The sequence below is a fragment of the Cynocephalus volans genome, chromosome X (genome assembly GCF_027409185.1).
Source record: "Cynocephalus volans isolate mCynVol1 chromosome X, mCynVol1.pri, whole genome shotgun sequence".
In the NCBI taxonomy this organism is placed as follows: Eukaryota; Metazoa; Chordata; class Mammalia; order Dermoptera; family Cynocephalidae; genus Cynocephalus; species Cynocephalus volans.
The window spans coordinates 53,942,325-53,956,431 of record NC_084478.1 but is presented as its reverse complement, the minus strand read 5'-3'; the positions used below and the strand labels follow the sequence as shown (position 1 = coordinate 53,956,431).

The 14,107-nt window shown below is 40.6% G+C and overlaps 1 protein-coding gene across 1 annotated transcript in view; it reads left to right on the top strand.

Moving 5' to 3' along the window:
• SRPX (sushi repeat containing protein X-linked) overlaps positions 1-14,107 on the top strand; it is a 97,845-nt gene that overhangs the window by 61,640 nt on the left and 22,098 nt on the right. Inside the window, exon 5 of the mRNA XM_063084216.1 lies at positions 13,362-13,488. Within this exon, the coding sequence (XP_062940286.1) occupies positions 13,362-13,488 (127 nt within the window). The remainder of the gene's footprint in view (positions 1-13,361; positions 13,489-14,107) is intronic.

The window sequence follows — 14,107 nt, the reverse complement described above, 5'->3', positions numbered from 1 at the left end:
TTTCTTCCCAACTGTCTGATAGCTGGGTTTACCCAGTGACCCACAGGAACATTTGCTGGGCTGCATTATGTTCTTTAATTGATGATACAAACATCAGTGGGACTAAGAATAAATATATCAGTGCACTGTTGCAGATGATCTTAAATTATGCTAAATTTTTCCTGAGTATTCTTTTGCAAACTTTCAGGAAGCTAGTTTTAGCTTTAAAACAATTTGATTGATTGAAATACTCACTTTTTACCTTACATGACTTGTTTGTACAAACTGAACAGGTAAACTTTTAGTGACTCTAATATAAATGTCGCCAATGAATTTTTAGTTGAGCATCTTTCTGGTGAAGATGGTGACATTTAATTGTGGATTTCATTGCTTCTCTTCTTGGCTCTTTTGTCCTTTTTGGAAAGTTCTCTGAAATTGTATATGGTGTCAAAGAGATGGAACCACTTCCCAGAGCCATCCATAGGGATTACACTGTCTGCAAAGAGGAAGCAAACAATTGGGCGAGTTTTCTCTGGTTAGGTTTGCTCTGTCTTTGGCATGAAATGAACTCTTCCTTCCTCCATCACCAACCTCAAACTATTTTATATTTGTATCAATGATCTATTGCTGCACAACAGACCACCCAAAACTGAGTGGTTTCAAACAGCTATGTTATTGCTTAAAGATGCTCTGGGGTGGAAATCTGCGGAGGGCTCTGTGGGGATGGTCATCTCTGCTGTATGTGGTCATAGCTGAGGTGACTGATTGGGGCTGGAGGATCCAAGATGGCACCACTCCCATGTCTGGTACCTCAGTTGGGGGAAGCTGTATGGGCTGGACTCTGGTTGAGTCTCTTTCTCTCTCTCTCTCCCCTTATAATTTCTCATCCTCACTACTTGGCCTCCTCAGTCAATTGGACTCCTTTAGATGGCAGCTGGCTTCCAAGATAGTGAAAGCAGAATGTGCCAGGCTCTCTCTGGAACTGGCATGGGGTCACTTCCTTCACTCTTTAATGTTACCTGTTGGCCAAGACATAATCCTTTTGAACTTCCTTCTAATTTCCACCAGCTACCTTGTTAGACCTGTTAAAGATTTCCAAGTAAATAGTTTGGCTTCTCAGATACATAATAGTTGATGCGATATAATATACTGTATTTGTTTCTCATATTTTATACACAGAACGGAAACTAGAGCACAGAGAAGGATGACAGTTTGTCAGATGTCTCCAGTGAATTGGGCAGAGAGCAGAGGCCAGGATTTTCACTGAGGATTTCAGGGTTCCCACACAATAACTGGCTCTGCAGGCATCTTGACTCAACAGGGAATAATAATTATGTTTCTATAGTAACTGGTCACTTCATTCATAGAAACTTATGGTAATGTATCAAAAGCTACGGTGACCATGGTTGGATAATAACAGGCTTAGGTCTCTGGAGCAGTGGCTGAAGAGCAGACCAGCTGGTCTCATGAGCTGAGAGAGAGAAGCTAGTTCTGCTGCCACTTTTCTAGGACTTATGGGAAAGCTGTGGCAGGTGATCACAAAAGAATATGTGGGCAAAGGTTGGAAGAAAACACTAGGTCAGCAACAGGTTGATGCAGAGAAACATTTGGCTTATTAAACTAATTAAAAAATATGTAATGGTGTCTTAAAATCCCAGACCACAAAGAAATTCCAAAGGAGAAGAAATGCTTCCCAGTCTACAAAAAGGGGTGCTAATAACATTACTTAGTCTAATGGGTGGTTGGAAGAATTCAATGAAATAAGGCAGGGATAGAATTTAGCATGAGCTGGGCACGTAGGAAGGGTTCAGTGAGTATTAGCTATAATTTGTAGTGATTTATTGCTTTGTGCTTCTGGTTTGGAAGAACACTGCTTCTGAAAAGTAAGCCAGTTTCGACTGATCATTATTAGCTGGACATAGGCTGGCTTTGAAGCTCTGAGACTCTTAACCCAAATGAGTGTGTTTGCTCACACTGTCAGTACATCTAGTTGATACAGAGAAAAACCGTTCTACCAACCAAAGGTTTAGTTTACCTGACACAGAGACTAAGAGTCTCTCTTCACTCTGAGAATATTGCTCCAAGAAAATATGGTAACACAAAGTAATTTTACACTGAAAATCCATGTCCTCTCCTTGGCCCCTCCCCTTTTGCTTTACATTTTTAATCAATATACATTCCATAATGCAATTGCCAGCTATGTTTGACCAGCAGGGGGCAGGCATTGTATATCCTTGTACTTGTCTTTCTGATTCTCCAAAAGCTGTGAAATGTTCATCTGAATTACAAAAGTATGTCTTTTTATCACCTATCATAGTGAAAAAAAAGATTAATTTTTAAAAATTTAGCAACTGAAAATAGACACTCAAATACATTTTAAACATGTTCCATTTCATGTAACATTTACATACTTCATTTTATGAATTCAAAGAAGCATATTTTTTTATACTTTACTATTCCTGAAATTGGGATCCATCTCACAATCGATAGTGACTTAGATTCAATAAAATATGGTAGTTATTTAATTTAGGATTAGTGTACAAAGGCTGTAAATTCACACTGCATTGAAGCATGAACAAGAATTAAAATGAATTTGGATAGCTGAAGGAAAAATTGTTTAACAAATTATTCATAATTTCTTACTATAAATAAAATGAGAAGTTATTAGACAAGACACAGGAGAAAGTATATAAAGATTCTCACTTGGTGCAGTTAGTCTCTCAAAGACATTTGTGATTCAGAATCAAAAGGACATTTAATTTTCATTCGGGCTGTTATAGCATTTAAATAATTATTGGTGGATATGTAAAGTGATGCAAAGCTGACTGTCTGTAACTTACTATGCTATCTTTACATACGTTCTCTGCCTGCTCAGAACTATCAAGTAGAATTTGCAAAAGTTTGAACTTCCTCTTGTGATTTCACTTTAGCTATAATAAGATAAAATGCAACCATTTGTAGAATTGATATCTCATTTATTTTTAGCCCTCATTATCAACCAATCTTTGATAGCAAGGGGGCGGAACATCTAGTACCAGGTAGAGAAACTACTTGGGGAAATTTGAGAGACCTTTGGAGGGCCAGAGCCAAGGTAAAACTGCTGTCCCAGAACACAAAACCATAGGTGGCAGTTGGAGGAGAGAGTAGATACATGCAGACCATGGCCTGTTTTAAGATATTTAGCAATATGTTGTGAATAGACATAGCAGGAAGAGAGAGCACATGTTCCAGTGGTAAGTGCTCTGACTTGAGTTACAATTCATGCTGCTGCTATCTACATACATAGTCTTAAATAAATCATGTAAATTCTCTGAGCCTCTGTTTGCACATCCATAAAACGAGAGAGTTGGGTGGTTCCTTTACACTTCCGTAGCATTCACTTCTATCTTCCCAGGGACAGTTCCATTTTTCTTTCTTTCTTTTTTTTTTTCTTTAAATTTATTTTTTAATTTTATTTTGTCGATATACATTGTGGCTGATTATTGTTGCCCATCACCAAAACCTCCCTCCCTCCCCCTTCCCCCCTCCCCCTCAACAATGTCCTTTCTGTTTGCTTGTCGTATCATCTTCGAGTAATTGTGGTTGTTATATCTTCTCCCCCCCCCCCCGGTTTTTTTTTTTGTGTGTGTGTGTATGTGTGAATTTATATATTAATTTTTATCTCCCACCAATAAGTGAGAACATGTGGTATTTCTCTTTCTCTACCTGACTTGTTTCACTTAATATAATTCTCTCAAGGTCCATCCATGTTGTTGCAAATGGCAGTATTTCATTCGTTTTTATAGCTGAGTAGTATTCCATTGTGTAGATGTACCACATTTTCCGTATCCACTCATCCGATGATGGACATTTGGGCTGGTTCCAACTCTTGGCTATTGTAAAGAGTGCTGCGATGAACATTGGGGAACAGGTATACCTTCGACTTGATGATTTCCATTCCTCTGGGTGTATTCCCAGCAGTGGGATAGCTGGGTCGTATGGTAGATCTATCTGCAATTGTTTGAGGAACCTCCATACCATTTTCCATAGAGGCTGCACCAATTTGCAGTCTCACCAACAATGTATGAGAGTTCCTTTTTCTCTGCAACCTCGCCAGCATTTATCGTTAATAGTCTTTTGGATTTTAGCCATCCTAACTGGGGTTAGATGGTATCTCAGTGTGGTTTTGATTTGCATTTCCCTGATGCTGAGTGATGTTGAGCATTTTTTCATATGTCTGTTGGCCATTTGTATATCTTCCTTAGAGAAATGCCTACTTAGCTCTTTTGCCCATTTCTTAATTGGGTTGCTTGTTTTCTTCTTGTAAAGCTGTTTGAGTTCCTTATATATTCTGGATATTAATCCTTTGCCAGATGTATATTTTGCAAATATTTTCTCCCACTCTGTTGGTTGTCATTTAACTCTGTTGTTTCTTTTGCTGTGCAGAAGCTTTTTAGTTTGATATAATCCCATTTGTTTATTTTTCCTTTGGTTGCCCATGCTTTTGGGGTCATATTCATGAAGTCTGTATCCAGTCCTATTTCCTGATGTGTTTCTCCTATGTTTTCTTTAAGAAGTTTTATTGTTTCAGGGTGTATATTTAAATCCTCAATCCATTTTGAGTTGATTTTAGTATATGGTGAGAGGTATGGATCTAGTTTCATTCTCCTGCATATGGATATCCAGTTATCCCAGCACCATTCGCTGAAGAGGCAGTCCCTTCCCCAGTGAATAGGCTTGGTGCCTTTGTTAAAGATCAGATGGCAGTAAGTGTGTGGGTTGATTTCTGGATTCTCTATTCTATTCCATTGATCAGTGTGTCTGTTTTTATGCCAGTACCATACTGTTTTGGTTATTATAGCTTTGTAGTATAGCTTAAAGTCAGGTAGTGTTATGCCTCCAGCTGTATTTTTTTTGCTCAGCATTGCTTTGGCTATGCGTGGTCTTATATTATTCCATATAAATGTCTGGATAGTTCTTTCCATTTCTGAGAAAAATGTCTTTGGAATTTTGCAGGGGATTGCATTGAATTTGTATATCACTTTGGGTAGTATGGACATTTTCACTATGTTGATTCTTCCAATCCAAGAGCATGGGATATCTTTCCATCTTCTTGTATCCTCTCTAATTTCTCTCAGCAGTGGTTTGTAGTTCTCATTATAGAGACTTTTCACCTCCTTGGTTAACTCAATTCCTAAGTATTATATTTTTGGTGGCTATTGTAAATGGGCAGGCTTTCTTGATTTCTCGTTTTGCATGTTCCCTATTGGAGAAAAGAAAGGCTACTGATTTTTGTGTGTTGATTTTGTATCCTGCTACTGTGCTGAAATCATTTATCAATTCCAAAATTTTTTTTGTAGAGGTTTTAGGCTGTTCGATATATAGGATCATGTCATCTGCAAACAGGGACAGTTTGACTTCATCTTTTCCAATCTAGATGCCCTTTATTTCCTTCTCTTCTCTGATTGCTCTGGCTAGTACTTCCAACACTATGTTGAATAGGAGTGGTGAGAGTGGGCATCCTTGTCTAGTTCCTGTTCTTAAAGGTAAAGCTTTCAGCTTTTCCCCATTAAGGATGATATTGGCAGTGGGTTTGTCATATATGGCTTTAATTATGTTGAGATACTTTCCCTCTATACCTAACTTATAGAGGGTCTTTGTCATGAATGAGTGCTGAACTTTATCAAATGCTTTTTCAGCATCTATAGAGATGATCATATGGTCCTTGTGTTTGACTTTATTAATATGGTGTATCACATTTTTTTTTTTTTTTTTAAATTTTATTTTGTCGATATACATTGTAGCTGATTATTGCTTCCCATCACCAAAACCTCCCTCCCTTCTCCCTCCCCCCCTCCCCCCCAACAATGTCCTTTCTGTTTGCTTGTTGTATCAACTTCAAATAATTGTGGTTGTTATATCTTCTTCCCCCCCCCCCGGTTTGTGTGTGTGTGTGTGTGTATGTGTGTGTGTGAATTTATATATTAATTTTTAGCTCCCTCCAATAAGTGAGAACATGTGGTATTTCTCTTTCTGTGCCTGACTTGTTTCACTTAATATAATTCTCTCAAGGTCCATCCATGTTGTTGCAAATGGCAGTATTTCATTCGTTTTTATAGCTGAGTAGTATTCCATTGTGTAGATGTACCACATTTTCCGTATCCACTCATCTGATGATGGGCATTTGGGCTGGTTCCAACTCTTGGCTATTGTAAAGAGTGCTGCGATGAACATTGGGGAACAGGTATACCTTCGACTTGATGATTTCCATTCCTCTGGGTATATTCCCAACAGTGGGATGGCTGGGTCGTATGGTAGATCTATTTGCAATTGTTTAAGGAACCTCCATACCATTTTCCATAGAGGCTGCACCATTTTGCAGTCCCACCAACAATGTATGAGAGTTCCTTTTTCTCCGCAGCCTCGCCAGCATTTATCGTTCAGAGTCTTTTGGATTTTAGCCATCCTAACTGGGGTTAGATGGTATCTCAATGTGGTTTTGATTTGCATTTCCCTGATGCTGAGTGATGTTGAGCATTTTTTCATATGTCTGTTGGCCATTTGGATATCTTCCTTAGAGAAATGCCTACTTAGCTCTTTTGCCCATTTTTTAATTGGGTTGCTTGTTTTCTTCTTGTAAAGTTGTTTGAGTTCCTTATATATTCTGGATATTAATCCTTTGTCAGATGTATATTTTGCAAATATTTTCTCCCACTCTGTTGGTTGTCTTTTAACTCTTTTAATTGTTTCTTTTGCTGTGCAGAAGCTTTTTAGTTTGATATAATCCCATTTGTTTATTTTTCCTTTGGTTGCCCGTGCTTTTGGGGTCGTATTCATGAAGTCTGTGCCCAGTCCTATTTCCTGAAGTGTTTCTCCTATGTTTTCTTTAAGAAGTTTTATTGTCTCAGGGTGTATATTTAAATCCTTAATCCATTTTGAGTTGATTTTAGTATACGGTGAGAGGTATGGATCTAGTTTCATTCTCCTGCATACCGATATCCAGTTATCCCAGCACCACTTGCTGAAGAGGCAGTCCCTTCGCCACTGAATAGGCTTGGTGCCTTTGTCAAAGATCAGATGGCAGTAAGTGTGTGGGTTGATTTCTGGATTCTCTATTCTATTCCATTGGTCAGTGTGTCTGTTTTTATGCCAGTACCATACTGTTTTGGTTATTATAGCTTTGTAGTATAGCTTAAAGTCAGGTAGTGTTATGCCTCCAGCTTTATTTTTTTTGCTGAGCATTGCTTTGGCTATTCGTGGTCTTTTATTGTTCCATATAAATGTCTCAATAGTTTTTTCCATTTCTGAGAAAAATGTCTTTGGAATTTTGATGGGGATTGCATTGAATTTGTATATCACTTTGGGTAGTATGGACATTTTCACTATGTTGATTCTTCCAATCCAAGAGCATGGAATATCTTTCCATCTTCTTGTATCCTCTCTAATTTCTCTCAGCAGTGGTCTGTAGTTCTCATTATAGAGATTTTTCACCTCCTTGGTTAACTCAATTCCTAAGTATTTTATTTTTTTGGTGGCTATTGTAAATGGGCAGGCTTTCTTGATTTCTCCTTCTGCATGTTCACTATTGGAGAAAAGAAATGCTACTGATTTTTGTGTGTTGATTTTGTATCCTGCTACTGTGCTGAAATCATTTATCAATTCCAACAGTTTTTTTGTAGAGGTTTTAGGCTGTCCGATATATAGGATCATGTCATCTGCAAACAGGGACAGTTTGACTTCATCTTTTCCAATCTGGATGCCCTTTATTTCCTTCTCTTCTCTGATTGCTCTGGCTAGTACTTCCAACACTATGTTGAATAGGAGTGGTGAGAGTGGGCATCCTTGTCTAGTTCCTGTTCTTAAAGGTAAAGCTTTCAGCTTTTCCCCATTCAGGATGATATTGGCAGTGGGTTTGTCATATATGGCTTTAATTATGTTGAGATACTTTCCCTCTATACCTAACTTATAGAGGGTCTTTGTCATGAATGAGTGCTGAACTTTATCAAATGCTTTTTCAGCATCTATAGAGATGATCATATGGTCCTTGTGTTTGACTTTATTAATATGGTGTATCACATTTATTGATTTGCGTATGTTGAACCAACCTTACATCCCTGGGATGAATCCCATTTGATCGTGGTGAATAATTCTATGTATGTGTTGCTGTATTCTGTTTGCTAGTATTTTAGTGAGGATTTTTGCATCTATATTCATCAAGGATATCGGCCTGTAGTTTTCTTTTTTTGTTATATCTTTACCTGGTTTTGGTATCAGGATGATGTTTGCTTCATAGAATGAGTTTGGGAGAATTGCCTCTGTTTCAATCTTTTGGAATAGTTTGTAAAGAATCAGTGTCAATTCCTCTTTGAATGTTTGGTAAAATTCTGCTGTGAATCCATCTGGTCCTGGGCTTTTCTTTGTTGGGAGCCTTCTGATAACATCTTCAATCTCCTTTATGGTTATTGGTCTGTTAAAATTTTCTACGTCTTCATGGTTCAGTTTTGGGAGCTTGTGTGTATCCAGAAATTTATCCATTTCCTCCAGATTTTCAAATTTGTTGGCGTATAGTTGTTTATAGTAGTCTCGAATGATTCCTTGTATTTCAGATGAATCAGTTGTAATATCGCCTTTTTCATTTCTAATTTTTGTTATTTGAGTCTTCTCTCTTCTTTTTTTAGTTAGCCATGCTAATGGTTTGTCAATTTTATTTATCTTTTCAAGAAACCAACTTTTTGATTCATTGATCTTTTGAATTGTTTTTTGGGTTTCAATTTCATTCAGTTCTGCTCTGATCTTAATGATTTCTTTCCGTCTGCTAACTTTAGGTTTGGATTGTTCTTGTTTTTCTAGTTCTTTAAGGTGAAGTGTTAGGTTGTTCACTTGCCATCTTTCCATTCTTCTGAGATGAGCATTTAATGCAATAAATTTCCCCCTTAATACTGCTTTTGCAGTATCCCACAGGTTTTGGTATGATGTATCATTATTTTCATTAGTTTCAATAAATTTTTTTTTTTTTTTTTTTTTTTTTTTTTTTTTGTCGTTTTTTCGTGACCGGCACTCAGCCAGTGAGTGCACCGGTCATTCCTATATAGGATCCGAACCCGCGGCGGGAGCATCGCCGCGCTCCCAGCGCAGCACTCTACCGAGTGTGCCACGGGCTCGGCCCTCAATAAATTTTTTGATTTCCTGCTTGATTTCTTCTTGGACCCATATGTCATTAAGTAGAATGCTGTTTAATTTCCATGTGTTTGTATAGTTTCCAGAGTTTCATTTGTTATTAATTTCTAGTTTTAATCCAATTTTTTTGAATTTATTGAGACTTGATATTTGACCTAATATGTGATGTATCCTGGAGAATGATCCATGTGCTGATGAGAAGAATGAATATTCTGAGGTTGTTGGATGGAATGTTCTGTAGATATCTGCCACTTCCAATTGGTCTAGAGTCTTGTTTAGGTCTTGTGTTTCTCTACTGATTCTTTGCCTAGATGATCTGTCTAATATTGACAGTGGGGTGTTCAGGTCCCCTGCGATTATGGTATTAGTGTCTATTTCCTTCTTTAGGTCTAATAGAGTTTGTTTTATAAATCTGGCTGCTCCAACATTGGGTGCCTACATATTTATGATTGTTATGTCTTCTTGATGGATCAGTCCTTGTATCATTAAGTAGTGTTCCTCATTGTCTCTTCTTATGGTTTTTCGTTTAAAGTCTATTTTGTCAGATATAAGAATAGCTACTCCAGCTCGTTTTTCTTTTCTGTTTGCAGAGTAAATCTTTTTCCATCCTTTCAATTTTAGTCTATGTGAATCTTTATGGGTGAGGTGGGTCTCTTGTAGGCAGCATATAGTCGGGTCCTCCTTTTTGATCCAGTCAGCCAGTCTGTGTCTTTTGAATGGGGAATTTAAGCGTTTTATATTAAGAGTTGTTATTGAAAGGTGTTGATTTATTCCTAGCATTTTATTGGTTGTTTGGTTGTCTTAGGTGTCTTTTGTTCCTTGCTTTCTGATTTACTGTTTGGTTTCTGTGTTTGTTGGTTCCTTAGGTTGTAGATAACATTTTTGTTTGTTTGTTTTCTCTTCATGAATGCCATTTTTATTGTACTAGTGGGTTTTGATTTTTCTTGGGTTTGTATGGCAGTGGTAGTTATTTTTCAGGAACCAACCCAGTACTCCCTTGAGGATTTCTTGTAAGGGTGGTCGTGTGGTAGTGAACTCCCGCAGTTTTTGTTTGTCTGAGAAATATACTATTTGCCCTTCATTTCGGAAGGATAGCCTTGCAGCGTAGAGTATTCTTGGCTGGCAATCTTTGTCTTTTAGTATTTTCAATATATCATCCCATTCCTTTCTAGCTTTTAGGGTTTGTAATGAAAAGTCTGATGTTAGCCTGATTGGGGCTCCCTTATCAGTGATTTTACACTTCTCTCTTGCAGCTTTTAAGATTCTCTCTTTATCTCTGAGTTTTGCCAATTTGACTATAACATGTCTTGGAGAAGGCCTTTTTGGGTTGAATACGTTTGGAGATCGTTGAGCTTCCTGGATCTGAAAATCTGTGATTTTTCCTATACCTGGGAAGTTTTTGTCACTATTTTGTTGAATATGTTTTCAATGCAATCTCCATTTTCCTCCCTTTCTGGAATACCCATGACTCGGATATTTGAGCGCTTAAGGTTGTCTGATATATCCCTCAGATTTTCTTCAATGTCTTTGATTCTTTTTTCTTTCTTTTTATCTGCTTGTGTTATTTCAAACAGCCCATCTTCAAGTTCCGAGGTTCTCTATTCAACTTCGACAAGCCTGCTGGTTAAACTCTCTGTTGTGTTTTTTATTTCGCTGAATAACTTCTTCAGTTCAGCAAGTTCTGCTACATTTTTTTTCAGGACATTGATTTCCTTGTACATTTCCTCTTTCAGGTCCTGTATACTTTTCCTCATTTCATCATGATGTCTAGCTGAGTATTCTTGTATTTCATTCAGTTTCCTTAGAATTATCACTCGAAATTCCTTGTCAGTCATTTCAAGGGCTTCTTGTTCTATAGGATCTAGAGTTTGAGATTTATTAACTTTTGGTGGTGTACTTTCTTGATTTTTTTATTTCTGGTACCTTTTTTTTGAAGTTTATTCATTGTGGCAGGGGGTTTCACAGTCCACTGGTTTGAGACTATTGACTAACTAAGATGTTGCTGTGGTTGCCATTTTGGTATGGCTACCTCCCTGACTGCTCAATTGGCCTCTAGTGCCTTGTGTGTATGGTTGCCTTGGGTCTTGGGCCTCTCCGGGGAGCCAAGTCTCTGCTCAGCTTGGACTCTTTTGGGCTACTGGATCACGTACCACAGGGTGTGTGATCTCTGCTGAGCTTTCACTTCCCGTGCAGGACTTCTCCCTGTTCCGTGCGCTCTGGCCCAGGCTGTTGGATTGTGCAGTGGCAACTCCACAGGGTGTGTGGTTTCTGTTGAGTCTCCGCCTCCCTGGCTGGACGTCTCCCCGCTCTGTGCGCACTGGGTGGGCTGGGACGTGTCTTCTGCAACCCTCGTCTATCAGCTGGGCCTTCAAGACCCTGCTCAGCACCGCCTCACCCAGGAATTCTACCAGGTTTCTGCTAGGCACAGACAACCGGTCGCTCTGGGTGCCTTTGTAGCACTGTGTAGATCTTTCTTGGGACTTATCACCTTCCTCCTGGTATCGCGTTTATTTGCGTACTTGTCTTATCTCCCACACCAGAGCATGAGCTCCTCAGAGGAGGAGCCCACAGCACACGGTTCACCTTTGTATCCCCCCGGTATGGACCGAGTCTGGTGCCCGCCTGCAGTCAGCTCTCCGGCAGGTTCAAGCGGACTTGGGAACTCTCCTACCACACTATTCCTAACCAGAAATTGGTTAGGCGTTTTTCCGAACTGGTGTCCGCAGAGATGGTATCTGCCTCCCAGTAACAGGAAGTTTAGGGTGTGGTGGAGTGACAGTCAGCCCCGCCCATACTTCCTTGCCCTCCCGACGGTGGCCGGGGATGCCCCACGCCACCAGCCCTGACAGAGAACCGTGGAGGGAGTGGGAGGGGAGGCCAGCCCGCTGGCCCCAGGAAGCCCCGTGCCAGGGCAAGCAAGTGGGAAGGCTCAGTGAGGAGCTGAGCCGGGCGAGGAAGACAGGCTTGGCTGAGCCGGGCCAGAGCTGCCACCACCTGAGAAAATGGAGGCAGCCCCGGGGCGGTGAGTGGCCCGGTGATGCAGGCGGAAGCTGGGTGGGCGTCAGCCCCCCAACCAGGGCCAGGTCGGGGTCACTCATAGGTCTGTGCCAGGTCGGGCGCTCACTCTCTGCCTCTGGTTTGTTGCCTTCCCCTTTCTTGGTTCCCGCCGCCTCGTGCTGCTTGCCCGGTCCCGCGGCGCAGCTCGGGCGCTCCCAGGAATCTTCTTTTATGCTGGCCTGAAACCTCAGATCATGAATAGGGCAGCTGGCCGCCTTCAGCGTGGCCCCAGCCTCCGGGATCGTGTTTGCATCCACAGCAGCCCTGGCGCCATGTTCCCTGTTTAGAAACTCGCTTTTGCAGCTAAGAAACAGTTCTTTTCTTGCTCCATACTTCAAAGCTGTTGCCTGTAAATGAGGCAGCCTCTCCTGCCAAGGGCAAAGTGGTGATCAGCCCCCACGACCGGCCACCAGCAGTGGTCCTCCTTTAAGAGATGGCAAGAGGAAGGTCCACAAGTTTCCCGGCTGCCTAAGGCCCAGTGGCCGCCTTTTCCACCTCAGCTACTCCGCCCCAACCGCCACAGCCACCGCCATCTTGAAACTGCCCAGGTGTGAGCCGACAGTTCCATTTTTCTACCTTGTGTTATTTTGTGTGTGGCAACATAATCCCCCTAACAGACTGTTATCTCTTTGAAAAGTCGTGAGCACATGGTTTTCTTGCCTTTGTGCACCCCCACCCCCAGCAGTTGGAATAGAGCCTTGGATAAGGTAGGCATTCATTAAAGATTTGTTGCCTTGAATTGAATCAAATGGATGATAGCTAGGGTACCTTTCTCAAATATTCTATAATGCTGTCTTTAAAGTGGGTGGGGCTCACTAAATCTGAATGTCTTCAAGCTTAAGTTGGGTAATTGCCATGTTGCCAACTCAGTAGGCAGAGTTTGGAAATGTGGGGAGAAAGGAGCTGGGGCTAATATATTCCACAGGACACCTAGCAAAGGCCAGTTGCTTGCAGGTTTGGCCCTGTGTATGTGAGTACACAAATAATCTTCAAAACTTGTCAGGAGAGAAAGGGCGAGATGAAGGGAGAGAAAAGAAATACAGAGGGTGAGCAAACTCTTTGAAAATGGGGAGTGCCGAGAGGTTTGGGTATTCAAACTTTGGGTGTCGACCTCCAATTTGACAAGCTCTTTCTTGATGATGGTGAAAATGTTGTGGTTATATTTTCAGATATGGAACCGCCTAGAATCAAGTGCCCAAGTGTGAAGGAACGCATTGCTGAACCCAATAAGCTGACAGTCCGGGTGTCCTGGGAGACTCCTGAAGGAAGAGACACAGCAGACGGCATTCTTACTGAGTAAGTAAAACTTGGCAGCTGGGATGATATCTTTTTTATGTGAGACATTTATGACCCAGAGTCAAGGAGTGTATCTGTGCTGGTGTATTTGTGCTTTCAGATGGATTCCCCCTGGTCACCATCTAACATATTGTATATTTTCCTTATGTATTTGTTAATTGCCTGTCTCCACTACAGTATGTTCACTTCCATATCCCTAATGCCCAGACCTGTGTCTGGCACATAGCACTCAGTAACGTTTATTGAAGAAAAGAAAGGAAATAAAAAGGGATGGTGGGAAAAAGGGAAGAGGAGGGACAGAAGAATGAGAAAGCCAACTGGTTAATTCAGGGACAGAATCACTCCCACTGCCTGGCTGGGGGCTTCTACTCATGCCCCCTGGCCCTACTAAGCCCTCACCTCCCCTGGGAAGCCTTCTGTGTCTCCCAGGTGCTGCCCACTTTGTGCTCTGAGAGTACGTTTTAATGAAGAACTTTTCCACCCCTTGTTTGTTGGCTGCACCTATTTCTTTACAAACTTTTAATTTTTAATTTATTTTTAAAACTTCTGATCACATCAATCACTTATAGAATTTTATAAAAAAAAAAAGAGAAAAGGAGTCTTCTGCCTTCTTTCCCAC